General features: G+C 40.5%; 5 protein-coding genes across 5 annotated transcripts; 2 read left to right on the plus strand and 3 right to left on the minus strand.

Moving 5' to 3' along the window:
* Positions 1–56: 56 nt before the first annotated feature.
* On the minus strand, positions 57–6,169 carry LOC109429182 (S-adenosylmethionine mitochondrial carrier protein homolog). Its single transcript, XM_019705065.3, has 3 exons — positions 5,968–6,169; positions 5,225–5,907; positions 57–355 (listed from the first exon to the last, which is right to left on the minus strand). Exons 1-3 carry the CDS (start codon positions 6,028–6,030, stop codon positions 244–246), a joined length of 858 nt encoding a protein of 285 aa, XP_019560610.3. The 5' UTR covers positions 6,031–6,169; the 3' UTR covers positions 57–243.
* A 362-nt stretch (positions 6,170–6,531) lies between these two features.
* Positions 6,532–8,241, plus strand: LOC109398869 (programmed cell death protein 6). The gene is made up of 2 exons (XM_019671314.3): positions 6,532–6,689; positions 6,748–8,241. Exon 2 carries the CDS (start codon positions 6,765–6,767, stop codon positions 7,287–7,289), a length of 525 nt encoding a protein of 174 aa, XP_019526859.1. The 5' UTR covers positions 6,532–6,689; positions 6,748–6,764; the 3' UTR covers positions 7,290–8,241.
* A 5,230-nt stretch (positions 8,242–13,471) lies between these two features.
* Positions 13,472–14,326, minus strand: LOC109398894 (single-pass membrane and coiled-coil domain-containing protein 4 homolog). Its single transcript, XM_062860642.1, has 2 exons — positions 14,148–14,326; positions 13,472–13,959 (listed from the first exon to the last, which is right to left on the minus strand). Exon 2 carries the CDS (start codon positions 13,928–13,930, stop codon positions 13,748–13,750), a length of 183 nt encoding a protein of 60 aa, XP_062716626.1. The 5' UTR covers positions 13,931–13,959; positions 14,148–14,326; the 3' UTR covers positions 13,472–13,747.
* Positions 14,327–16,372: 2,046 nt separating this feature from the next.
* On the minus strand, positions 16,373–20,379 carry LOC109398834 (mitochondrial import inner membrane translocase subunit TIM14). Its single transcript, XM_029862952.2, has 3 exons — positions 20,253–20,379; positions 19,949–20,188; positions 16,373–16,604 (listed from the first exon to the last, which is right to left on the minus strand). Exons 1-3 carry the CDS (start codon positions 20,253–20,255, stop codon positions 16,491–16,493), a joined length of 357 nt encoding a protein of 118 aa, XP_029718812.2. The 5' UTR covers positions 20,256–20,379; the 3' UTR covers positions 16,373–16,490.
* A 55-nt stretch (positions 20,380–20,434) lies between these two features.
* LOC109398833 (small ribosomal subunit protein eS1) lies at positions 20,435–21,295 on the plus strand (the record flags this gene model as incomplete). The annotated part of the gene is given in 2 exon segments (XM_019671266.3): positions 20,435–20,850; positions 20,984–21,295. Coding segments are annotated over 2 exon segments (653 nt in total), but the record flags the coding sequence as incomplete, so codon positions are not given.
* Between the last annotated feature and the right edge of the window lie 3,705 nt (positions 21,296–25,000).

Genomic DNA, 25,000 nt, shown 5'->3' on the forward strand with positions numbered 1-25,000 from the left:
CAAATTGCCACAGTCAGTGGTGAATTGAAACACTTCAAGTGGTGAATTAAATTAATATGAGAAATTAACCGATTGCAGCGCCACGCTATTGCCACTTGTGTTGCCGATTTCAAATGACCGTTAAATTCCTTACACAGTTTCGGAACTGGACTTGGATGTCTGTTCTCTGTGATAATAGTGAAAAATAAGCTATGCTTTAACTAAGTTCAAACTACATGTTACATACAAAAAATCTACACTTTTTCACTTGGTGTCATCCGAACTCAATATCCGCGAAGTGAGGTCATAAAATCCGAAGAATATTGCTCCGCCTAGCGTTATCCACAGAACTCGAGGTACGAATCCAGCGAAGATCCTGTAATGTAGAAAAGATTTTGTCAGTTATTTGTTCCGCATACAACTTAGCCATAATGATTCTAATTGTTTGAATATAGATTTTCTAAATGATGAGGATTTTTCTATCGAAATCGAATTTTTTTTTTCAAATCAGCGTTGAGTGAAATGTTATGTATTTTTTATTGTTATTGTTATTTGTAGGTACTAATTTTATTCGCTGCAGGTTATTGAAGCGCTGGAAATTTCTTTCCATAATTGCATTTGGTGCAGATTTTTATTTCGCGAGGTGTATTCATTCAACCATATTGTGAATGGAGGGTGTCCATTCATCCGGGAAAACCGGGAAAAACCCGGGAATTCGGAATCACCGGGAAAAACACGGGAAATCGTAAAAGACACCGGGAAAAAAGGTGTCTGTCTGTACTGCATTAGTTACAAGCAAGTCTTGAATAGAATGATAGCAACATGAACAGAGTTGCCGGCTGACTATTAGCCTGGTACACGGTTTATATAGGAAAATAAAAAAATGGAAAAACTCAAGGTCCTGTATACTTTTTGAGTTCCACTTTGGTCCCACATCAACTGTGCAAAATTTCAGATCGATCGGAAAAACTATATTTTAGCGCCCGCCATTCTTAGTTTTTCATACGATTTACTATGGGGAAATTTAACTCCTGCAAAGAAAAATCTCTAGGAGTCACCTTTAGATCTCAAAAAATAAGTCGACAAATAATTTCTGTAGAAAACTTTATTAGGAATCAGACCTCCGAAGACAGCAAACCGATGCGACGTTCGTGGAAAAGGTTATTAGGCTCCACCCGATCGATAAAATGATGAGATTCTATTATTTCAGGCCAAACATGTCTAACGGTCCTATCTGCAGAAGAGAGGCTCTCTTTGGTTTCCCTCTTTTTCGTTAATATCTCAGCTGTTTATTTGTATTATGATTGTCTCCTTGCATTGAACGATGGTCAAAACAATCGTCTTTTGATTTCTACTGCAAACATAGTTAAAAAGAGTACCAAGCGATGGCTGAAAAAATAGTAGAAGAACACGACGGACGACACGAGCTGGAAGTGCAAGGCAGCAAACATCGAATACGATTAACGATTGACAGTGGTTGTACTGAGGTCAAAGTTCACGACCTCTCCGAGAGTGTGAGCAACGAAGATGTAGCTGGTTTTCTTCGTCATTTCGGCGAAGTTCACAGTGTGAAAGAATTGAGTTGGGGTCCCTCATTTCCCTACCAAGATGTTTCTTCTGGGGTACGCATAGTAACGATGACACTTCGTAGCCACATACGATCGTTTGTTACGATTCGAGGTGAAGAAACTTTGGTTACCTACCGAAATCAACCAGCCTCATGTAAGCATTGCACCCAACCACTACATCCCGGTAGTACCTGTGTGCAACACAAAAAAACACTCCAAGTCAAACGCAACAATCAATCAACATCCAACGACCTCGCGGGCGATGATAGACCGACACGCAATCTAGTGACCGAATTGAACGAGCCGAACATCTGTTCAAGCTCCAGTGCAGTGGACGAGAACCCGAAGAACAAGCCATCGATCGACGACGTCGCAACTACCGGCGGTGGAAAAAAGAGGAGGAAGCAGAAAGATCAGCAACAATGCGTACAGCAGCCCGCGTGTGTGCAAATGATTGGACAAACAACAGAGTCGCCGCCGAGAAAAAAGCAGGATGGGAACTTTTTTCGTAAAGTGAAGCAGGGAGACGGAGAGCGCATCCCAGATGTTGATATGAGTACCGATTGGAAGGATGATGAGTCGGAGCCCGAGCCCGACCGCAACGACATGGATGCATGGCTTGCCTGGGTGCAAAACAGCATTGATAGAGGAATGCGTAGACGAGACTCCAAATCCAATAGTAAATAATGTGTGATTTGTAATTGTGTTTTTTTGCTATATGTATTGAATTCGTATTCCGACCCGAATGATCATGTTTGATTAAAGGGTCGTTAATAAAAAAACAAACAAACAAAACAAAGAAGTTCATGAATGCCCTCTCGGAATTCCTAGAGAACCCGGTAAACCTGCTGCAGACGTTACTTCCGGCAACAAGATTTTTATGTTAGTTCCTGGAGGAATTCTGGTGACATTATGGTGACTATATAATTTCTACCAGATCCCTTATTTATTTATTTTGTAACGAAAATTTAGAAAAAGTTAAAAGCCCCTTTGAGTGACTTTCTTTATGAAATCGTTCTCAAAAAGGCATAAAACCTCTTTATCTTTTCTACCAGATCCCTTAAATTTGATCCCTTTGGTAGAAGTCAAGGGAAAAAAATCTTGAAAAATGCCTGACAGAATTCACAGCGAAATTGTACCTATTCCTTCTGTACAGAGTTTTGAAGCAGGCAAAATTCAAATAAAAATCTGAAGAGTGAGTGAGTAACACAGGAAATTATAGCGAATATTCCATAAAAAGCTACTCCTGAAAGACTCTGATGGGATCCTCTAAGAAATTTTTAACAGATTTTCTGAGTACAACGGCAGAATCCTCAGAATAATCTTGAAAGGAATGTGTGAAGAAATGTTTGAAAATTTACCGAAAAATTGTTACTTTCTGGAAGCATTAATCGAATCCCCGGAAGATTATCCTATAGAATCTCTGATATTTTACGGCAATATTAGATAAACACAGCTTTTCAAAAGAAATTGTAGGTTTTTGGAACATATTTGACAGTACCCACGGAGTAGGTACTGAAGGCAAAAATGTTGAATGTATTGGAGAACAACTCATTTTTTTTTCTAAAAAACTCGGAGAAAATCGGTGTCAAAAGATTTTGTACTTGGCAAAAAAATATTTAAAATGACAATGGAAGCATAACAAAAATTTAAATGAGGATGTTCACAAAATGTAGCAAATAATTGAAACATGATTGTCTTTAAAGACTAGGTAGTCCATGAGGAAACCGAATGAAAAGGTACGAATTAGTGGGGAGCGGGACATTTGGCATAAAGTCATTTGGCATAAGGTCGTTTGGCATAAGGTCACTTGGCATAAAGTCATTTGGCATAACGGTCATTTGGCATAATGGACATTTGGCATAATCGAAATGCACCCTTCTTTATTATGCCAAGTGTCCATTATGCCAAATGACCGTTATGCCAAATGTCTTTATGCCAAGTGACCTTATGCCAAACGGCCTTATGCCAAATGACTTTATGCCAAATGACACAGACCCGAATTAGTGCTTCGTACCCATTGCCAGTTTTGGACGACATCTTCACCAAGCTGAACGGATGCAAGTTCTTCAGCACCATAGACTTGTCAGACGCATGTCTTCAAGTTGAAATCGACGATGATTCCAAAGAACGCTTTACCATAAACACTCACCGTTGACTCCTTAGTTTCAACAAATTGGCAACAGGTGTAAAGTTAGCCCCTGGAGCTTTTCAACAGTTGATGAACGAAATTATAGCAGACCTCGAATCTTTCCTGGACGAACCATTGTATTCATCGAAGCCATAGAAGAGCAACATCAGCGTCTTCAAGCACTTTTCAAGCGATTAGAGCAGTGTGGGGTTCGTCTTTGTGAAGAGAAATGCGGTATTCTTCAACATCAAATCAAATATCTGGGCCATATCGTTGATTGAAGGCAATCGCTCACGCTTCCCGTATTGTACTTTGACTCTAGCTGAAGTTGATTACAGTCAAATAGAAAAGCAAGGCTTAAGCTGTTAGCTAGGGGTCTCCTGTTAGCTGCTGTTTCCAAACAATATTTACCAATAAAAGAGTTTCCGAAGGTAAGAACCAACCAACTCACCCATTTGTTTCAAACGACATTTTTTTAGTTTATTGCCAAAAAAATCAGTTCAAAGCAACTAGTTATTTAGTTTGAAATTCAACAAAAGTGTTAGTTGTTTCAAACTACACCGATTTTTCTCCATGCTGTGTTTGAAGGAAAGTAAATTATTCGATGATTTAACAGCTTGACTTATGTCAATCAACTTTTATTAACTGTAATTTGAAAGAAAGGCCTATGTGTTAAAGACGGGCAATATATGTACCATGAAAATATTAGTAGCCTAATGCCAACAACTCTTTGACCAGTATAACTAGAAAGAACAGCCTATGTTTAAAAGAAGGGAAAATACCCGATAGAACAATATTATTAGATTTATTTGTGCCACCAATTGTTGATTGATTTGTCTCTATTTAAGAGACTTTCAGCCCTTGGCTGGTTCGTCTCTTTGACCAATTGTTCCGAAAAGATAGCTCGAAAGAACAGCCTACTTAATAAGAAGGAGGAATATACTATTTGCAAAAAAGAACCCCTTACATGGGAAAAATCCAAAATGTTTTTTAAATTTAAAATTCAGCCAAATATGTACTACATACTTATATGGATTGGATATAGTTATCTATCATTATGCTATTGTCACACGATAGATTGAAAACTGTAAGGTATTTTTCGAGATACAATGTATTCTGGGAAATGAATTTACATTAAATTCGGCATTTCGAGAAATGGTTTTCCGGGAAATTACGGAAAACCGTGAATATTAAATCAAATATCAAATTTTGATAAATTAAATTAACCCTTCTGCGGCCTTGTTTGTGTATCCATTTGTGTAAAGGGCAAATATGAAAAGTGCTGGTAAATAACGTACGAGTTTTCTCTAAGAAAGCTTCAAAAATAAAAAAAATTTTGAAAAACAAAAACACTCCACCGAAAGGAAAACCGCAAAACGGTAAACCGCGAAATGTCATGCGAAATGGTACACACCGCGAAATGTCGGACAACCGTTAATAGTTATCATATGGATCAGGAGTGAACTATTGCTCTGCATTATTCCAGTTATAATACACGCGGAACGTGTGACATCAAACCAATTATAATAAGAATAAAAAAACTTACCCTCGAACTCCGCGTTCCCGGTAAATCCCGCACAGAATCCTAAATGCGTTGGTTCCGCTCGCTTCAGCCCGATCGGCCAACATTATTCGGGTCTTAACGACATCCAGTGGAGTCGTGAGTCCAGCCGCAATACCACCAGCAACCGCACCGCAGATGGCAACCGACACCGGTGTCAGGGCTGTACCCGTTACTGAAGTCCAATTCAGTTTGAAATACTCCCACAGTGGGAACTGAATAAAGGAGAATGGAACTTCTCGCATGATCGTTGTGCCGAAGCCACGGTATAATCCCCGACGAATGCCCTCTGTTTTCAGCGCGTGATACAATATCTGCATGGAAGACGTGTTGTACTTGATGGGCAGGGCCTGCCTTCGTTGTTTGGCAATCTCCACCGGAACCCGAATCAGACATGCCACGATTTCGGCACAGGCCGCCGATGCCATGTGCACGTAGGGCTGCTGAGATTTGCTTGCCAGGGAACCCAGATGCGACTTCAGTCCATCGTACGTGCAGAAGAACAGAGCTGCAGTCGGGGCACTTCCAGCGGCCGCCGGTGCCAATCCCTTGTAGATGCCCCGGAATCCACCGGACCGGATGAAGCCTCGTTCGCTTTGAAGGCGCGTTTTGATCGTGTCTATTGGGAAGAGTACGACATCTACAACCAACCCGGCGACTCCACCGGACTGAAAGTTTTGATTTGTTAGATAACATGGGTCGTTATTTGTTACAAAAGGGATACTTACGATCAACGAAGACCAGTAGACATAATCTGCCGCAGACTGGGGTGCGGCCTCCAGCGTCGTCATTGTGGATCAAATTGTCCGAGACTTCGGTTCAAGTATCACTCTTATCACCACATGTAGTTCGGATGCTGGTCTTGATTCTCCGCTGGTGAGATGGTGCTTGCGTGCTGCCTGGGGGAGAAGCTGTGCGATGAGCCGCACGTAAACACAAACATCTGTGAACGTACCCAAATGTGTTGATAACGCGCGTGTTAAATGCTAACGCAGTAACGAATAACGCATTGCACATTGAGAAAAAAAATCATAGTGGTGGAAAAAAATAACATTTAACTTTCTCAGTAGGACCACCTAGTACGAAGTCCGCTTCAAGATATAAAGATGGATCGTGATGTGTCGAACACGAGAAAAATGTTTTGACGATAGTTGCGCTTTTGATGAGAATTTCAGATTAGGGAAAATCCAATTCTGGATGTGCCGTTCTCATCAGACTGGCCTGACTTTTATTCGCATCGAATCTGACTGACTGTGAAGGCCGTTAGTGTGCGAGTGTTACATATTCTAAACATGATAACGTAAATAAAAATACAAGACACCTGCTGTCAGCGTCGTCGTCGTCACTGCTCGGATCAGATGAATCATAACGTCAATCGAGAAAGTTTGTGGTGGAATTTCCTTCCTGGTAGTTTTGTAATTTCGCAAGTTTTATTCATTGTCTGTTAATCGTAAGTACCAATGTCGCAAATCTTTAGAATAACACTAATCAATTTGGCATTCCTTCAGAAATAAAAACCAACAACATGTCGGGCATGCCAGATCAGCAATTCCTGTGGAACATTTTCCAAAAGGTAGATCGCGACCGAAGTGGATACATTTCGGCCGATGAACTTCAACAGGCGCTATCCAACGGAACGTGGAATCCCTTCAATCCGGAAACGGTCCGGCTAATGATCGGGATGTTCGACCGACAGAACCGTGGCAGCGTTAGTTTTCAGGACTTTGGCGCCCTCTGGAAGTACGTGACGGATTGGCAGAACTGTTTCCGCTCGTTCGACACGGACGGCTCGGGTAACATCGACAAGAACGAACTGAAGCAAGCGCTAACGGCCTTCGGGTATCGTCTTTCGGATGGCATATACGACACGCTGATCAGGAAGTTTGATCGATACGGAAATGGCACGATTCTGTTTGACGATTTCATTCAATGCTGCGTAATTTTGTACACGTTGACGTCAGCGTTCCGGCAGTATGACACGGATCAGGACGGAGTGATAACGATTCACTACGAGCAGTTCCTTAACATGGTATTCAGCTTGAAGATTTGAATGGGTGAATTTTGAAATTTCGTCTCGTACAGTCAATGTGCCGTCGTTTAGTAAGTAAGACAAAGCGAACAATTTTCAGGGCTTAGATAGGCATGGTGAATTGATTTTTTTACTTTCCCCATCTCCGTCGTCAATCGTTATCTCAGCTTACTCTAGATTGTGATTCATGTGGATGTAAACGTCTGTATTGTTCATTGGATCGGAAAAACAATATGTATTGGCCTTTAAAAACATGAATAAAAATATCTAAAATGAGTGTACTCGAAAGGATAAATATCAATAATCAATCACATATAACATGGACAAACAGACGCGAATCATAAGGGCATAATTGTGAAATAAACTTATTACAACTTATTGCCTAAATCGCTGGAAAAAAACTAGATTGGAACTGAACCCCTAACGCTTAACGCTGAACATTCGTCATTAAAATTACCTTCACAGTTTTTTCGTGAAAAACTCACCTTTTTGCTGTGGAAATATATTCCACATAAGAAATATGTACGGTGAATACATTTTCATGGTCATTTTTTACTTAACGAAAAAAAACTGCTTTTAAATATTCGTAAAATGATAACGAATACTTTAGCCATAAACAAGTACACTGCTAAGCAAAGCATTGTGTATGGCTATAAGGGTTCATTAGCGTTTAACAATCGTTCAAATATCGCGAAAGAAGCAACATAACTACGACGAAAGCAGCAGGTTACAGTTACACTTTACACTTTCTGCCATATGAGCTCTCGTACAAGAAAGCTGGAGTGAAAAAAAAACTCTGAATGTCATGCCTATTTTTACTATGGTTGGAAACTAATCACATTAAATTGTGGAAAATACAATCAAAAACGTACAGTTGCCAAACTACGACTTAGTCTATTAATGTTGATGGATCAATAGTTTATGTCTTCTTCTACAACATGGATGAATGTTTAAATAAAATTCTTCTACTCTACACATTACAGAACCTTTTTCAATTAACAATAAAGAAAATCTGCCTATTCTGGCGTTCGATTTGAACAGCTCATAAGTTTGCTATGACTCCTATGTAGATTCGACTTGTTCAAATTGAACGCCAGTATTAACCTGTCTTAACATTTTATTTTGGTGTTTTCGACGAAGTTTTTCATACGGATGTGAATCTTCTATGATCTGATTAGATTTTTTTTTCACTAGATGCTGCAACTAAACAAACAGATAAAATGTTGTTAATGTTTCTGTAAATATATTTATCTGACCAAACTTAGTCCGGTAATTCTTCGATCAGTTGGTACTGAGGTAAAAAAAAATACCAACATTCTGTCCAGGGTTCCTCTGAGATGTTTTTTTTTTTCTGGAATTCCGTTACAAGTTCCTTCATCAATTCCTCCCGTGGTTCCTTGAGCAATTTTTTTCCGAGCAGTTTTACTTCTTCCACGGATTCTTCCTGAAGTTTCTCCTGGAATAACTCAGGAAGTTCTTCCGGGCTTCCTTCATTAATTCTTTCTGGAATTCCTTTTAAAATTTCTACCGGGACTCCTTCCACCATTCTTCCCGTTGTATTCTTCCCGAGATTTATTTGCGGATTTGCCCTGAATTTTCCAGGGATTTCTCACGGTACTCCTTTAAGTCAGGAATTTTTTCGTTGATTTCTCCAGGGTTTCTGTTGTGGATTCCTTCTGGCATTTTTATCCAGGAACTCCTTCAACAATTTTCCCCTAGATTCATTTTATTAATCCTTCCGGGTTACACTAAGAAATATCTCCAGGGATTTGTTCTGGATTTTTCTTCAGGAATTTTTTCTTACACAAATACATCTCAACACGGATGGGAATGACTTATGGGATGACTAACTTCGCAAATTCCTCTTTCTGCGGTGTCTTGAATGGGAAACTTGATTCGTCAAACTTTACATCGCGCGCTACGAACATTTTCCGTTTTTCCAGATTTCACAAGCGGTAATCAATCGGGGCATAACCAAACATCACTAAAATTACGGGGCATAACCAAACATCTAAAATTCCCGAAAAATGATGGACGTCATATTTGAATCGGCCCTAGACTGCATTCATCACTGCTTCTCCCCACATCGATTTCGGTGCGCCAGATGCCTTTAAAATCGCTCTCATCTTCTCCGCAAGCGTTCGATTGAATCTTTCTGCCACTCCGTTGTGTTGAGAGGTGTAGCCAACAGTCGATTCCACTTGGATTCCCTGCTTCGAGTAATACTCGTGCTGTTCGTCACACGGATCTCTTTCAGATAAAACAAACTTCCACGTAGCTTTGCCACATCTATGATTTTTCTCACGCCAGCACATCACGCCAGCCTTCAGCAAACGCCATAACGAAAGCAGGTTGAACTTGAGATTCTTCACGAAAAGCACATTCCCCATAGAGACAATGAAAGTTCGCTCCCATTTACGGCAACCTTTCCTTTCACCATCCCTTCTTTGGTAGCAGTTAGCTTCTCACCTTCTTTCGCACTTTCAGTCACCAAGGGATCGCCGAACTCGCATTAATCTTGAAAATAGTCTTCATTATACGCCATATGCCGACTTGCTCCCGAATCCAGGATCCATTCGATGAACGATCCTGCCTTGTTATCCTTTCTTTCTTCCTGAGACAGAACTAGCGCAATTTCTCTATCCACAGGAACGGTTGCTACTTGAGCCTTACCATATCGAATCTTCAGCTTCGGACAGGAGATTTTCTTGTGTCCCACTTCGCCGTATAAAAAAAAGACAATTACACCGTCTTCGACCTTGCGGCCTCTACAGACTGAACATTACAAACATTCGACAACGGACAACACATTACACCCAGTGGCCCAGTGGAGAATTTTCCGTTTGACGAAAAGTTTTCCCCGACTGGAGCGGGAATCGAACCCACACTCCGAGGCTTACGAGACACCTAAGCGACTGACACCGCTAACCGCTCGGCCACGAAGACCACAAAGCAGTATACGAAGCATTTCTTGAAACTTGTTCTTCTCCTTACTTCTCATCGGCTTCGCTGCAAACGCTGATCCTGATCCATCTGAAACCAAGTCCGAAACACCACCACCCACAAAGGAACCGCTCTCTCTTCCCGATCGCCTCTGTTCTTCAGCCAATAATCGTGCCTTGAGTGTCCAGCTTCAGCTGATCATCTCCAAGACTCTCCATAGCGGAGGTCACGACATCATAGGATGACGGCAGTGAATTGAACAGCTGACTTACGGCATCCAACTCCGAAGCAGTAGCTACAGCTCCTTTCAACTGGCGGATCCAAAGCTGCGGAAATGGTCCATCAACGGTGTTCCTTCTACCATCTTCATCGTTGCCAGTTATCTTCGAATGAAGGATTGCGTTGCAAAGCCCTTCTTCGTAAACGCATTCGCCAGGGAATTACACATCTCCTTCGCAATATCCTTGTTGCGCACAAACTCCCAGATGCGAATCAGCAATGTACGCCACGCCTTTGCTTTTTTGACCTTTTCGCGGAGCGCTGCCAACTGCGCTTCATCCATGGGTACATCCTTTGTGAGCATCTCCTTCATGCCGTGGGCAGACATCTCCGTTTCTACTCGGAATCTCCGTACGCCGTATCCCTCTCCGGCAAATTGAACAATTCCAACTTTTTCAACCTTGAAATGATTCCCTTTATCTTCAGTGGTCTAACGCAACTGGGCTCACAACCTTTAGAGAAAGACGTGTGGTCAGTAACAGGGTTGGTTTATTAATATTGTCTATCCGGTTGGAATCAAGACATACATTCAATCGAAATTTGCAATTTTCTTGGTCTACAAGTTTCGCAACTGTTTCGCATCTAGTGCGCAGTGTTGCTGAGAACAACTGGAACGATGCGTACTACTTTTGACCTTTTGACCTAGGATCTTTTGACATGATTTTAAAAACGTCGCGAGTTGGGTCGCGTCGCGACGTCCGGTTTGGTGGCGGCCCGACAATAACAATTTTTTCAGTAGTTCAATGGTTGATTGAGTCTAAACAACATCTTGGTAACCAGGGTGGTGACCAGGTAACCAATATAATTTGGACCCCCGTATATTTTGGACCCTCTGGGTCGTATTATCATAATTTTCACAGCTTTAATGAAGGGATGACGACAATTTTTAGAATCATTCACTTAATAAGATTGTTCTGCAAGAGCAGCAATTGGGTTGTTTAATGAATAAAATATTGCTATTTTCTATAGCCTAAGCGAAAGAGCTCATTTTTCTGAATATTACGTCAATTTATTGGATTCCAATACCTTTGTTTTGAAGGTCAAATTAACAAAACAGTTTTAACTTTCGTGGATAGAATGACAGTTCAATCGCTAAAATGACAGTTCGACCCGAACAAAAAAATTTCTCCATACAAACTTTGAATGCATTTTAAAAATAGTTCCTGGACTCCAAAAATTATGAAATTTTGGATTTAGACTAATTTTGGGGCGGAGAATCCGATTATAAAATAATCCGGGTACCCCTGAAGAACCCAATTATTTCTTCACTGGAAATATCAATATTTGCCTTGAAATGATTTTTGTTAATCTCGTCATCCGTGCGTGTGTCACGGCATGTTTACGAAAAGAGAAAGTGGTTCTGGGGAAACTTGCAGATGTAAACAAAAACTGTTATCATTCTAGCGTATTAAATTCGCAAAGTTCGTCTAATCAGCCTTTGTCAATCAAGTAATTAGGATGTGATCCAGCATATCCAAGTGGCAGATTCTTCGAAAATAAAGTGGATTTAAACACCGGGTGTCCAAAATGTATACTTAAGAGGGTCCAAAATAAATTGGGGTGTCCAAAATAGTGAAAACTGATGCTTCAAAAATCAGTTATTTTCATCAAATGTTCAGCCAGAAATGACCTTGTGGGTATTTTTGACGGACAGTGAAGGCTTTTACGGTCATACCAACATCATCATTGTGTGTAACACCTTCTAAATCTGTTTGATTTTAGCTTGAATTCAAACTAATGTCCTCTAGGGGTCCAAAATTCGACTGTTACCCTATAGTCAACTGCTCCTACGATTCCACTCTTCAATAATCGATGCAGCAGTTGTGCGAATACCACGGGGTCAGCTTTGAGCATCTCGGCTAATATGCGATCGACCCCTGGGGCCCTGTTCGATTTCATACTACGACGGATGGCTGTTTCTATCTTCTGCACTGATGGAGCTTCGGTGTTGACACGGGGAATGCGTCGTACTCTTGGCGGATCATGCTGAGGTGTTGATAGCGTGGCCGACATTTGAAAAAGGTTCCCAAAGTGCTCGAACCAGCGTTTCAACTGGTCAGCCGGGTCGTCAAGTCTGCTAGGTCAAAGTGGCACGATGCGATGGGAGGGTCATCCTCGTTCATCAATGGCGTTTCCGTACCATGGACTCCCATGCATTCACACGTTAAGTTTTATTGACACATTTGAGCTGTTTCGCTTCTTCCCAGTTGATGTTAGTATTACTGCCACGCTGGATTCGCGTTTGTATCGACAGCGTTCTTATGTTCTCCAACTCTGGTTTTAAATTGGCCTATCTATGCAGACGGCAGGGCAGTCTCTGCATGGAATTTGATAAATTCCTGAATACTTATCCGGGAGAAACTTATTCTTGAAATTGCATAGTAGTTCACGTAACGTGTTGGAAACTTTGTGCACTACCTGCAATCCACATGTTATTGGGTTGGTTATTTACTTCAAAGTCGAACGGTAAGCTAATTTTACTGTTATTTATTCTGCTATTGATTCCAACGTCGGTATACCTTCTGACGATATTTTTTGCATTTGTTTTTATAGAATTTTATCTAAAAATTTTCTATCCTACCCATTTACCTCAACTGCAGCGTAGATTCAGTTGTGTTCTTCCTTGAATTCTACGCTCTCCAATGGTACATTCTTAAGCCGAAGTACCATAGATAGGAAAGCGGGTTTCTGCTGGGCACCAACATGGTTGGAATCAGATGTTTCGTTATGAACTGATATTTTCTGGAATTCCACTCAGGATTCTTCCCTTAATATTTTCGGACATTCCATTATAGAGTCCTGCCGGGATTCCTACATTGATTTTTCTCGGAATTCTTTCTTAGGCTATTCGCGCTCTAGCTACCTATTGTAAAACTTAAGTACCGCGCATTGATCATTAAAAATACGCCGTTTAAAAGTCGAAAGTCGCTAACTTAAACAAATTCAGGGAGGTTCGTATCAAAGCAGAAAGACCGTTCTGATTCCAATTTTACTGTTTTATAATATAGATAGATTTGTAAACTTTGTACATTACATTGCACTCACTGGACTTTCCTCGCTGCCGGAACGAGTGTGATGATTGAAACAATTGCAATGCGTCTTTGTCGATCATAAGATTAATAATGCGCGATAAAATTATGGAAAATATTTCCCTCTCATAAAAATAGTACCTTCGATTGTGTTCCAACAAATCGCGTAGAACAAAAAAAGAATAATATTGCAAAAATCGCTCAAGAAAAAATAAACACGAAAACATCCTACAGCTCCTCAAACCGGGGACGCGTTTTAAGGAAAACATAAACCACAATACACATTAGGAAGACACCGCAGATCGGAAGCACAATCGTTTTGAGCTGCTGTTGTATTTTTAGATTCTCCTCTCGGCGTTCCTGCTTCTGCTTGCGCGTTTCTTTGGTCTGTCCTCCCCGTAGTTTTCGCATCTTGTCCAAATGCTGCCGGTATTCAGTCCCTGGAAGACATGCGAGATAAGATTAGAGCAGGAGTGTTTGCACTATATGACGTGACCCAAATCGGCGATCTGCTCCCGAAAAGTGCCACGCTGGAAGATTGAACACTTAATACCGGCGAGATAAAGTTGTATCGTATTAGACACAGTATCGCGAACAAATCCTAATTAAAATAATAATAATCCCTTACCTTGATCAATGAAAAATTTAGCGAATATCAAATTCAACACTCAACAGCTGTTATCGTTATTTTGCTCAAATTTTTACGTGAATGTTTTTGTGATGTTTGAGCGGCGGCGGATTTTTTTTCCAGACAAACCGTGGGCGGATAACTTTCGCTTCTCGGCTCGGATGCAACTGGGACGGCGAGATGCGAAAGTCGGTTGACGTTACGAATTTTGACAGTTTCAATAAAAACACGGAATTTTAACATGTGTAACGTTTGAAGATAACGCACTGTAACCCCCTAACGGTATTTTTGTACACGCAGTACTAGAATGTATTTTAGCGATTGCATATAGGGATTTTGTTAAAATAGATGATCAAAATTCAATGCGTAAAATCACCCACCCCATATTTATTAAAACCTTGGACAGACTGGTGGTGTACGAACCATGGTACATTATCTTGAAATGAGTTTCATACTGATTATTGTCTCCAATCAAGATAGGCTTGGAATAATTTTCTTGACAACTTGTACCATGGTACGAATACCACCAGTCTGTCCCTGACTTAACCTTCCGTAATTCGCGCGGTTGACTAAATACCTGCGTCAGCACCACGCTAATGCTGAGTACAAAAAGCGAGATTTTTTCATCGTGTTGTACAAAATACAACAACGCGATCGCTCGAGGGTTAAATATTTAGCGGTCGACCAGTGAAGCGAGCGATCGCTTCTGTCAAATCAGCGCAGATTCGAACCTCTTCCTATATCCCGCATAACAAAATACTGTTTGTGTTAATCTCCACACAGTATGTCTCCTTTACCACTTACTGTTACTGTACCACGAACAGGTGTTTCTCTGTTGAAAATATGAAACTCAAAGCATCCGACCATAAAGAACGGTCTATGAAGACCATATCAAGTTGTAACAATTTGTCATACTGTGCAGAAATTATCGAACAATATAGTACCGAAAACTCAAGAGGCATGGTGGCAATGCAGTGTAACCTTTTCTCAAACGGTTTGCGATTTCATTTGCGCAACACACTTACACATGTGCATTTCACTGTATGCCACTTGAATTTAACAGTTTGTCAAATAGTAGCTTTTATTAGTATCTGTAGCGATCGAACTTTGCAGTTTGCATTTAGAAGAAAAAAAAACAAAATCTTTCGCCCGCGAGTTGTGTGAGCAACAAACTAAAAACTTGCCTCAGAAAATGGTTTGAAGCGCTTGAAGCGGTCTGGATAGAACAAAGGTAAGTTTTGCACGACTTATAAATTTAGATTTTGTGCTATATTTCATCGGACACTAATTGATTTGCAGGATGCCGAAACTTCAATTCAATTCCAGGAACCTGATCCGGCCTGACTGTGCGAGGAGTCTCGCAAAAGAGAGCAGCGAAAGATTCGCCCTGCTGGTGGCGGAAATTTAATGTTCCTTGCAATTAAAAATGCACTCTCACCACAGTAATCTTCAGTTGTTCGATTAATAGCCGTAGGTATTAACGAGCCCAGCATAAGGGCGTTGGATTTGTTTAATAAAGAAAATATCCAATGAACGCACACAAGCTTTTATTTTTTAACAGTTTAAATGTAGCCGAACCATATATTATAAGCTTGAAATATAATGGAAGACCATAAATCAATAGTAACGCATACAGTATTCGTTTTTCTTCTAGATTTATTGTTAAACTGTTCTATAACCATTTGTTATGCAGTGAATTGTCTGAAAAACTGGATAATATATTGACCATATCCTTTACTGTATTACGAAAAATTTGTTCGAGAAAACGAGCGATTTTTTATGGTAACCTATCTTAACCGCCTATTCCATATACTGTTATTTGGCGGATTACCGTTTGTCAAACAGGCAAATCTGTACATGGAATGGTTAGTTTACTGTTATCTCAGATAGTCTGAGAAATGGTTAAATGACAATTGCTAATGGTCATATACAGTATGAGAAACGTTGCTTTTACAGTTTGTGATTATGCGGGATGAACATACGGGGATATGGGTTGAAGTGATTTCTAGAAATCTCGAATACTGAAGGACGTATCTCGGGACGTATTATTTGAAACTACCTTTATTTAACTCTTTGGAGACGATATTTTCGTCCCTCTGAATGCAACTTCGCTGGTCTAGAACACCTTTTTAATGGTCAATTTTCTTGGCTGGGCTAATGTGAATCATCCGTCTCCAAAGGGTTAAACGGCTACTTAATGGGTTTCGGCAATGAAACAAAATTAATAGGTTTTCATTGTTTAATTTAATGCAACCTAGTATATTTTACATTTTCTATAACAAAAATGAATAAAATATGTACACAATAAAAATATTCACGCATCGCAAACCAAAATTATTCAGTTTATTTGGAATTATCCATAAAATCTTTAGCTTCATTAATTTTGGCGGCCAAATAGGGCGATCCTCCTCTGTCGGGATGGTTCAGGAGCATAATCCTCTTGTGTGCGTCTTTAATCTGAAGAGAAAAGGAAAATAAATCATTTCAATTTTTACGACAATCGTTTCGCTAAGCAAAGTTAAAATACTTCATTGGATATAAGCACCCCAACTAACATTAATGCTGTGTCAAAGTTCAAGAGAGATTTCTTGCCAAAGCGTTTGCTTCATAAAGGCAGCTGCATTATTAGTTGAGAATAAGGTAGTATGTATAATTCAAATATTCAGTAGTAGGTCGATTGGCCACTCGCTGCGCTGGTATCGTTTTTGTTCCTGTTTGACATTTGCTCAGTACCGCCATCTAGTGGCGGCCCGGCCAAGCACAGTACATTTAGCATTGGGCGATTATGTTTTCGTGACGATGTTTTCTAATGAAGTTTGTTCTAAGTATTACGTCTGTTTCTCTGTGAAAATATGTTTACATACAAAGTTCTTACAGATAGATTAACACGGGAAATCTGAACACAAACCACTACCACATAGGAATTTGGATTGGTCAATGATTGATGATTCTGATGATGCCCCGTAAAGCCTTATTGTAATAGCACAGACTAAAGACACTATATGCTAAGACACGAAATGTTCCAATTGGAATTCCAAATTTGCTGTCAATGTTATTCCAATCGAGCAGGAGACCTGTCAAACGCGCTTTAAAAGCATTCCTCGACAGCATCATCGTCATGACGCGACAATCATCATCAACAGCAACAATCATCAGATTTCGTGTCTTTAGAATACAGTGTCTTTAGCACAGACAAACAGACGTAACACTCTGATAATTCCCATCGTACTTCGATTTAACGATCTTTTTCAAAATTTGATAGTTGGCCAACTACCCACCTCTGGTGCTCACATTGTTTTTGTTCGAGTTTGACGTTTGCTCACTACCGCCATCTAGTTGATGGTCGGCCAAACTTAGTCATTTTAGCATTGGGCGAATGTTTCCGTGACTATGATTTGAATCGAAAAATGTTCGAAGTGTTACGTCTGTTTGTCTGTGGTAATAGGCAGGCTACCTGTCTGTCCAGAAATTTTTCGTAAAGGATATTTTCCTTGACTTCCTTGGGCATCGAGTATTCGAGTATTAACAAAGTTGTCTTTGGTAGAGAAAGCTCTCAGTTAAAAGCTGTCCATAGAACATAATTCTTCTACTAGTACTAGACGTAGACGACGATGACGAGACGGTGCTTCCTGCTTCCTAGCATAGCATAGCATAGCCGACCGTACACATCCTGGGGTGGCTGTCGATAGAGACGTTTAATGCACCAGAAAAGTTGCCTGGGACTTGACAAACTTTTCATTTAACGAACTCTCGACACCTGGCCAGGTCCTTACGATCAGCGGGGATGGGAAGGAAATGTTGATTAGATATCTACTCAGAATATGTCCAAGAACTTGGCCCACTTCATAGATATCTGGAGTTGGAAATTGGATAGGGTTTAATGGGGTGCTTTCCTTGGCGAAAAAGCAGATATTTGGCATATTTACAAATATAGTGAGATATTGAAATTTGCATTTTACCTGAATTGATCTGAAAACAATAATTATTAAATCAAAATGGCTAGATCTTACCAAACTGGAATATTTTCTTATGACTTGCTGCCGATCCTGCACAAGAATAGATTTTAAGTCCTCAACTGGCCATGTCGTCTCAGCAGGGAATTCCGGTCTCAATCAGAAAATTTCTTCCTGGGAATCGAGATCTCTGAACTTCAGCATTGAGCTTTCCATCTCGTCGGAAATCGGGCAGCTTGCTGTTCACTTCGATCCGCCGCAGAACGTGTGGAAGGTAATCCATTCAACTTCTTCAAATCCAAATGGTTTACCTGCGGGCTCCTCTTCTTACCGTTTGAATTCACTGATGTCGAATCGCTTCCCTTTGTGTAACAAACTTTAGCTAGATGCTGTTTGTTGTGTCGAGTTTTTCAAACGTCTTTCAATAGGCTTATGTTTAAAAAATTTAAAACTTTTATATACATCGAGTTGAAAATCACGAACGCGAAAATACTGACAGCCAAAATTTTTCCGAGACGGTGCTTCCTGCTTCCTCTGACAAAAATTAAAGTACATACACGGAACCGCCAAACTACCCAAAATTAAGTTCTTTTGACGCAATCCCATAGTTCGGCCCAATAAGCCAAATTTGAGTAAATCGATTAAACTCACACTAGGTAAATTGCCTTCACCTCCAGCAAAAACATTTACTCAAGAGTAGGTAAATTCAACCCAAGACCCCCCCTCATTCAACCCAAATTTTAGTAAACCTGCATTTACCCAAAATTGGCTTATTGGGCTCAAGGACCCCCGTTGGGTAGATGCATCTCTGTTTGTTTTTGACAACATCGGTGAGGGAAAGAGGGAAAACAACCTAATTTTGGGTAACTAGTTTATTCGATATACTCAGCTTTGAGTAAAATCGACCCAAAAATTAGGTAGTTTGATTTCTCCGTGTACACGGAGAAATCAAACTACCTAATTTTTGGGTCGATTTTACTCAAAGCTGAGTATATCGAATAAACTAGTTACCCAAAATTAGGTTGTTTTCCCTCTTTCCCTCACCGATGTTGTCAAAAACAAACAGAGATGCATCTACCCAACGGGGGTCCTTGAGCCCAATAAGCCAATTTTGGGTAAATGCAGGTTTACTAAAATTTGGGTTGAATGAGGGGGGGTCTTGGGTTGAATTTACCTACTCTTGAGTAAATGTTTTTGCTGGAGGTGAAGGCAATTTACCTAGTGTGAGTTTAATCGATTTACTCAAATTTGGCTTATTGGGCCGAACTATGGGATTGCGTCAAAAGAACTTAATTTTGGGTAGTTTGGCGGTTCCGTGTACATGTACTTTAGCAAGTGATGGTACACTGAAATAAATTTTGTTGTCGAAATTACCGATTCCATAGTGAAATTACTAACCGTACCTATGATTCTCAACCGACAACAAAATCTGTTAAGGTAACTGAAATATGCTTGAAATTACTATGCATTGTAGTAAATTCAACTAAAAGCATTGTCGTCTCAACAACAAAACATTGTTATTTTTTCCATGACACGGATTTTACAACACAGTATGGTTAAAAATACAATGCTTGTTTGTTAAATTAAGACTATTTTTGGTAATGTTAACTGCACTGCTAGTTAAGTTGACAGTGTTTTAGTGGAATTAACTGAAAATTGTTGTCGGTTGAGAATCATAGGTACGGTTAGTAATTTTACTATGGAATCGGTAGTTTCCACAACAAAATTTATTTCAGTGTACATCAGCACAACAAAGTTGTGTAAAATATTGTTAGCGTCAATGTTATGATCCTGATGCGAATTACGCAATTATTGTGAGACTCGAATAATCATCACCCACGCACGTACCTTCAGCTTGGATGCCGACGGACTGACCCCCAGGATGAGGGCCGCTTCCCGTTTGTTCATCTTCGGATCGAACCCTCCGCGGTAGTACTTGGAGTTGGCCATCGATTCGGCATCAAACTTCGGTAAACTCTGGATCGCTTCCTGCATCTTGCTAGCGGCGTTCGGCATCTGCCGGAGCAAAGCCCGACCGCCGAATCCAAGGGCGGCCAGCCCAAGGCCCGCAAGGATTATTGATCCGGTCTTGAAATGGATAGTGTAGGGATTAGATAGAATGATTAAATGGGCTGTAACAACAAGTATTTACCATTTTAAAACAAAAATAAGGGCACTAAGCCGATTTGTTACGAAATTACGATCGCTTTGGAGAAGGTAAACAACAGAAATGACAGAACGGTGACAGCCGCGACTGACATTAGGAAATGCAGTACTAGATTTGTGTGCTAAAATGTTGACAGTTTGTCAAAAGTTTGCGTTGTACTAAGTTTCAGTTCAGCGGATATCGCAGTTTTCCAGCTGTCAAACGTGGAGTGTTTCCGTTCTTTTTGATCGTGAAGTGTAATCATGGCGGTCGGCAAAAATAAGGGTACCTCCAAAGGAGGCAAAAAAGGATCGAAAAAGAAGGTTGTGGATCCGTTCACCCGCAAGGATTGGTACGATGTGAAGGCCCCGAACATGTTCTCGAACCGGCAGGTCGGAAAGACCCTGGTTAACCGCACCCAGGGCACCAGGATTGCCTCGGACGGTCTGAAGGGCCGCGTGTTTGAGGTTTCTCTGGCCGATTTGCAGAATGACACCGACGCCGAGAGATCTTTCCGTAAGTTCAAGTTGATTGCCGAAGATGTCCATGGACGTAACGTGCTGTGCAACTTCCACGGAATGGACCTGACCACCGATAAACTGAGGTAAGTATCGCCGGGCGTCATTGTTTTGTTGCTGTAGTGTTTCCATGTCCTGTCTAACCTCGAAGACGGGGGACGCCTCTTGTAAACAATACGGATGGGAAGTTGTTGATCGAATTCCTCTGTTCCTTTCCAGGTCCATGGTCAAGAAATGGCAAACCTTGATCGAGTGCTCGGTCGATGTTAAGACCACCGACGGCTACCTGCTGCGTGTGTTCTGCATCGGCTTCACCATCAAGGATTCGGTGTCGCAGCGCAAGACTTGCTACGCCCAGCACTCCCAGATCAAGGAAATCCGCCGGAAGATGACCACCATCATCACCCGTGATGTGACCAGCTCGGATCTGAAGGAGGTCGTCAACAAGCTGCTGCCCGATTCGATCGCCAAGGATATCGAGAAGTCGTGCCAGGGAATCTACCCGCTGCACGATGTCTACATCCGCAAGGTAAGTGGGAGAAGGACGGAAAAAGGTTGGCCGAAGTGTCAGTGATGTCCACAATGTGGATGAAAAGTGCATTTTGAAGAATAGTGAATGTTTGGCGAAAAGTATCCTGTTTCGTTAGTTGGTACTCGCGTTTTTTCAGGAGTGCTGCGGCCGGAAGTTCGAAGTTTTTTTTGGGAAACGTTTATTAAAAAAATATGAAGAAAAGTGCCGGTGGACGTGGACCCTTGAATAGCTTGCTCAAACTCTCTTCTACCGAGAACTTCCATCGTTCTGTCACAATCATTACCTTGACCTGAAAAAAAAGTTTATAACTGCCAGGGTTACGTTAAATCTTATAAATACAATACAATCGTCGACAATCGTGTTCCTAGATTGTAGTTTCATGTGATGTGTATGTAAATTATCTACCCTGGAAAGCGATGAACTAATCTAGTTCAACCAAATGTAGATCTAAATACATCTGGACGTCCACTATTGGCTAAGATATTGTAACCAATTTACATAGCAAAAGTAATAACCGCTATATGATAACACGGAATCTACTATCTGGAAAACCCTTGAAGTATGTATCAGGATGATCTTGAGTCAATGTAGAATTCAAGCATAACTTTTCAATCCGACGTAACTCGAGAATGTAAACAAATCCGGGTTAACTGCTGCATGCATGATTCATAAAGCAAATTGAAGAACCCACATCACTGTTTGATGATTTATTGCTTAATTTGTTTAACTAAGTATATTGTTCAAAACGGCGTATCTAACTATTTTGATGTTTACAACTTTACTGATAGATACACCGTTTTGATATATGAGAAAACCAAACGACGCATCTAGCCAAAATCAAAAGTAACAGATGCACCAAACTGGCACCATACAAAAGCGACGTATCTGGCATGACGTATCTCTAACCAACCCGGTGTATGTGTATTTTTATCAAAATTCATTGTGAAAATGATATGGAATGAGTAGGTTTTGTTTCTTACCTAGTGCGTGCTATATCCCTGGTGATGTTAAGCACGAAAAAACTTATGAAAAGTCTTATTATAAAAAACTATTTTAGTGAAATGGTCGTCAACATTGACCATGGATTTACTCAGATCAGCGAAAAAGTTAGATACGTCGATTTCAAAAATTATGCTTGAATTGTTGGTTTGTTAGTTCATACAATTATTTAAAGAACAGATTGTCATTAGCAAATCGAATTAGAAGGTGAAATGGGAACGCATTCATGTACATTTTACATTTGCATTTTCAAGAGCACGGATCCCGTCATCTACAAAACGCTTAAGCTGAAGATGCTATTTACTCTCAATGTTTACTGCGAGTGAGCAGGCAGCTGGCAAGTGGCAATCCACTGCAAGCAGGATATAATGTGTCAGCTGCGGCAGCTTCGGATCTGAACGAAATCTTCCAGGTTTGTTTTCTTTTATGGAACTTGTTTGGGGCGAGACAGATTGGCGGTGGTTCTTGTATTCCCTTGAAGTCAGCTGGAACTCGCTGGAATTGAAACCCATACGTTCTTCTGCTGAGGGTGACGGGTTCAATTCTCGGTCGATCCTGGAACATTTCTTAATTGGAAATTTATTTGACTTTCTTGGGCCTAAAGTATGTTCATGCCTGACACTCGATATATATGTACTTCCGAAAATTGTCATTGGCAGAGGAAGATCTCAGTTCGTAACCCAGCTGTGATGCAGGCTTTGTATCAGAAGAAACGTTACGCCAAGAAGAAGACGTTCTTCTGTGAGATTGTTAAAGGAAACTCCGTTTGTGGATTCGTCCGGGAGCTGCATCTTCTGTGGACTCATCTAGGAGTTGCTTTTAGTGATTTCTCCAAGAGTTTCTTCTAGATAATCCTCCACCTCCACAAACATTTGAAAAATGCCCAGAAAGAAAGTTCTAAAAGATCATCATGAGAAACTCCTGTAAGATTTTCATATGGAACTTATGGAGTATTCTCAGAACTGATGGAAGATTTTCAGATTGAATTCCAAGACATTTTCCTGTAGCAAATCCTGAAAGTTTCAATGGCAGAACTTCTGGATAATTTTCAGAAGACATTTCTGGAGGATTTCCACAAAGAAATCAATTCTGAAAAATTCGAAGAATGAACTGGAGAAATTTAAAGAGGATCACTTCTCAATGGAACTCAAAATAAATTCCCTAAGAAATTGCAATTCCTGTTGGAACTCCTAAAGGAATCCTCGTAGAAACTGGAGAAATTGAAAAAAAAATGGAACATCTGTGTCCAGGGAAAAACCTGGAATACTCAAGGAAATTTGCAGCGTTTGTTTGCCATAATGCTGAGGGATCTTACTGAAAGCTTGTGGTTCCGTGAATAGTTCGAATTTTTTCCGAATGATTATTCGAAACCAAGAAGGACTTTTGATCGTGTTAGAGGAACAAGAGGAGATCTCCATCCTAGATCTAGCAGAGCTTCTTCAAGGATTTATGAAAGAGTTTTTCACAAATTTTATGCAGGAGCTTGTTCCTCCCGGCATTTTTTTCGAAGTTTCTGTTATTTCTTTGAGAAATTTCCGTGAGTTTTCTTCTATTGTTTCTTCCTGGATTTCTACAGGAGTTTCAGCCGTGATATAGCCGGAGCTTCCTCTAGGACTTCACTAAGAATATTTCTTCCGGTGTTTATCTTGGGATGCCTCTCAGAGTTTTTTCTGAATTTATCCTGGACTTTCACCCTAGATTTATTCCTGACTGCCTTTTGAGATTTTAGCAGAAACTATTGCTGATATTCCTCGTGGAGTTTTCCCGTGATTTCTTTTATAGTTTCTTCTAAAATTTTAGTCATAGTATTTTACAAGATTTCTGCCAGTGATTCTTCCGGGATTTTTGTTTACAGATTTTGTCGAAATAATTCCCAGAGCTCTCACTAGAATCTCTACCGCAAGTTTTTTTTTTAAATTTCTCCTAGGATAATCTACAAAATTCATGTTAAGAAATTTTCGGCAAAATATCAAAAAGAATACAGTTGAAATCTTGCGAGAAACTCCGGAAACCCCTATTAGAGAAATCTCTAAGAAGCTTCGGAATCCTGAGACAAGTAAAACAAGTTCTGGGAGTAATCCCTTCGAGAAATAATAAGGAAATTCAAGGAGAACCCCTGAAAACATCTGAGAAAAATCCCGGGAGAATACCTTAAAAGAAATATCGAAAAACTCTTCAAGAACTGCACAATCTCGAGAGAAACTACTAGAAAACCAACTAAGAAAAATCCCTAAATCTCCCAGGACAAAAACCTTTGATAAAATCAGAGCACAATTCACCGCACAACTTCCCACGAACTCATTTACTTTAGGTGAAAGACGACGGAAGATGATCTGCGATAGCACTTTGTAGGCGGCATTTAAAATGGTGTTCGCTGGAAAGTTCTCACACATTAACCCTCCCTTGGCATTGGGGTCATTTTTGACTCAAACTGTACATTAGGTCAACGAGCTGCTGCCAACGTAATGCAAAAGGAAGGTTAACTTGTCGCCTTTCTTGTGAATGGGACAGATTATCCCTTCCTTCCACTCCTCCGGTAGCTATTCGGTTTCCCAGATCTTGACTACTAACTGGTGCAGACAGGTGACCAACTTTTCCGGGCCCAGCTTGATGAGTTCTGCTGCGATACCGTCCTTACCAGCCGCTTTGTTGTTTTTGAGCTGGTGGATGGTAAAGCCTGTATCCGCAATAATCGGGACACAGTA

Source organism: Aedes albopictus, chromosome 3 (genome assembly GCF_035046485.1).
Source record: "Aedes albopictus strain Foshan chromosome 3, AalbF5, whole genome shotgun sequence".
In the NCBI taxonomy this organism is placed as follows: Eukaryota; Metazoa; Arthropoda; class Insecta; order Diptera; family Culicidae; genus Aedes; species Aedes albopictus.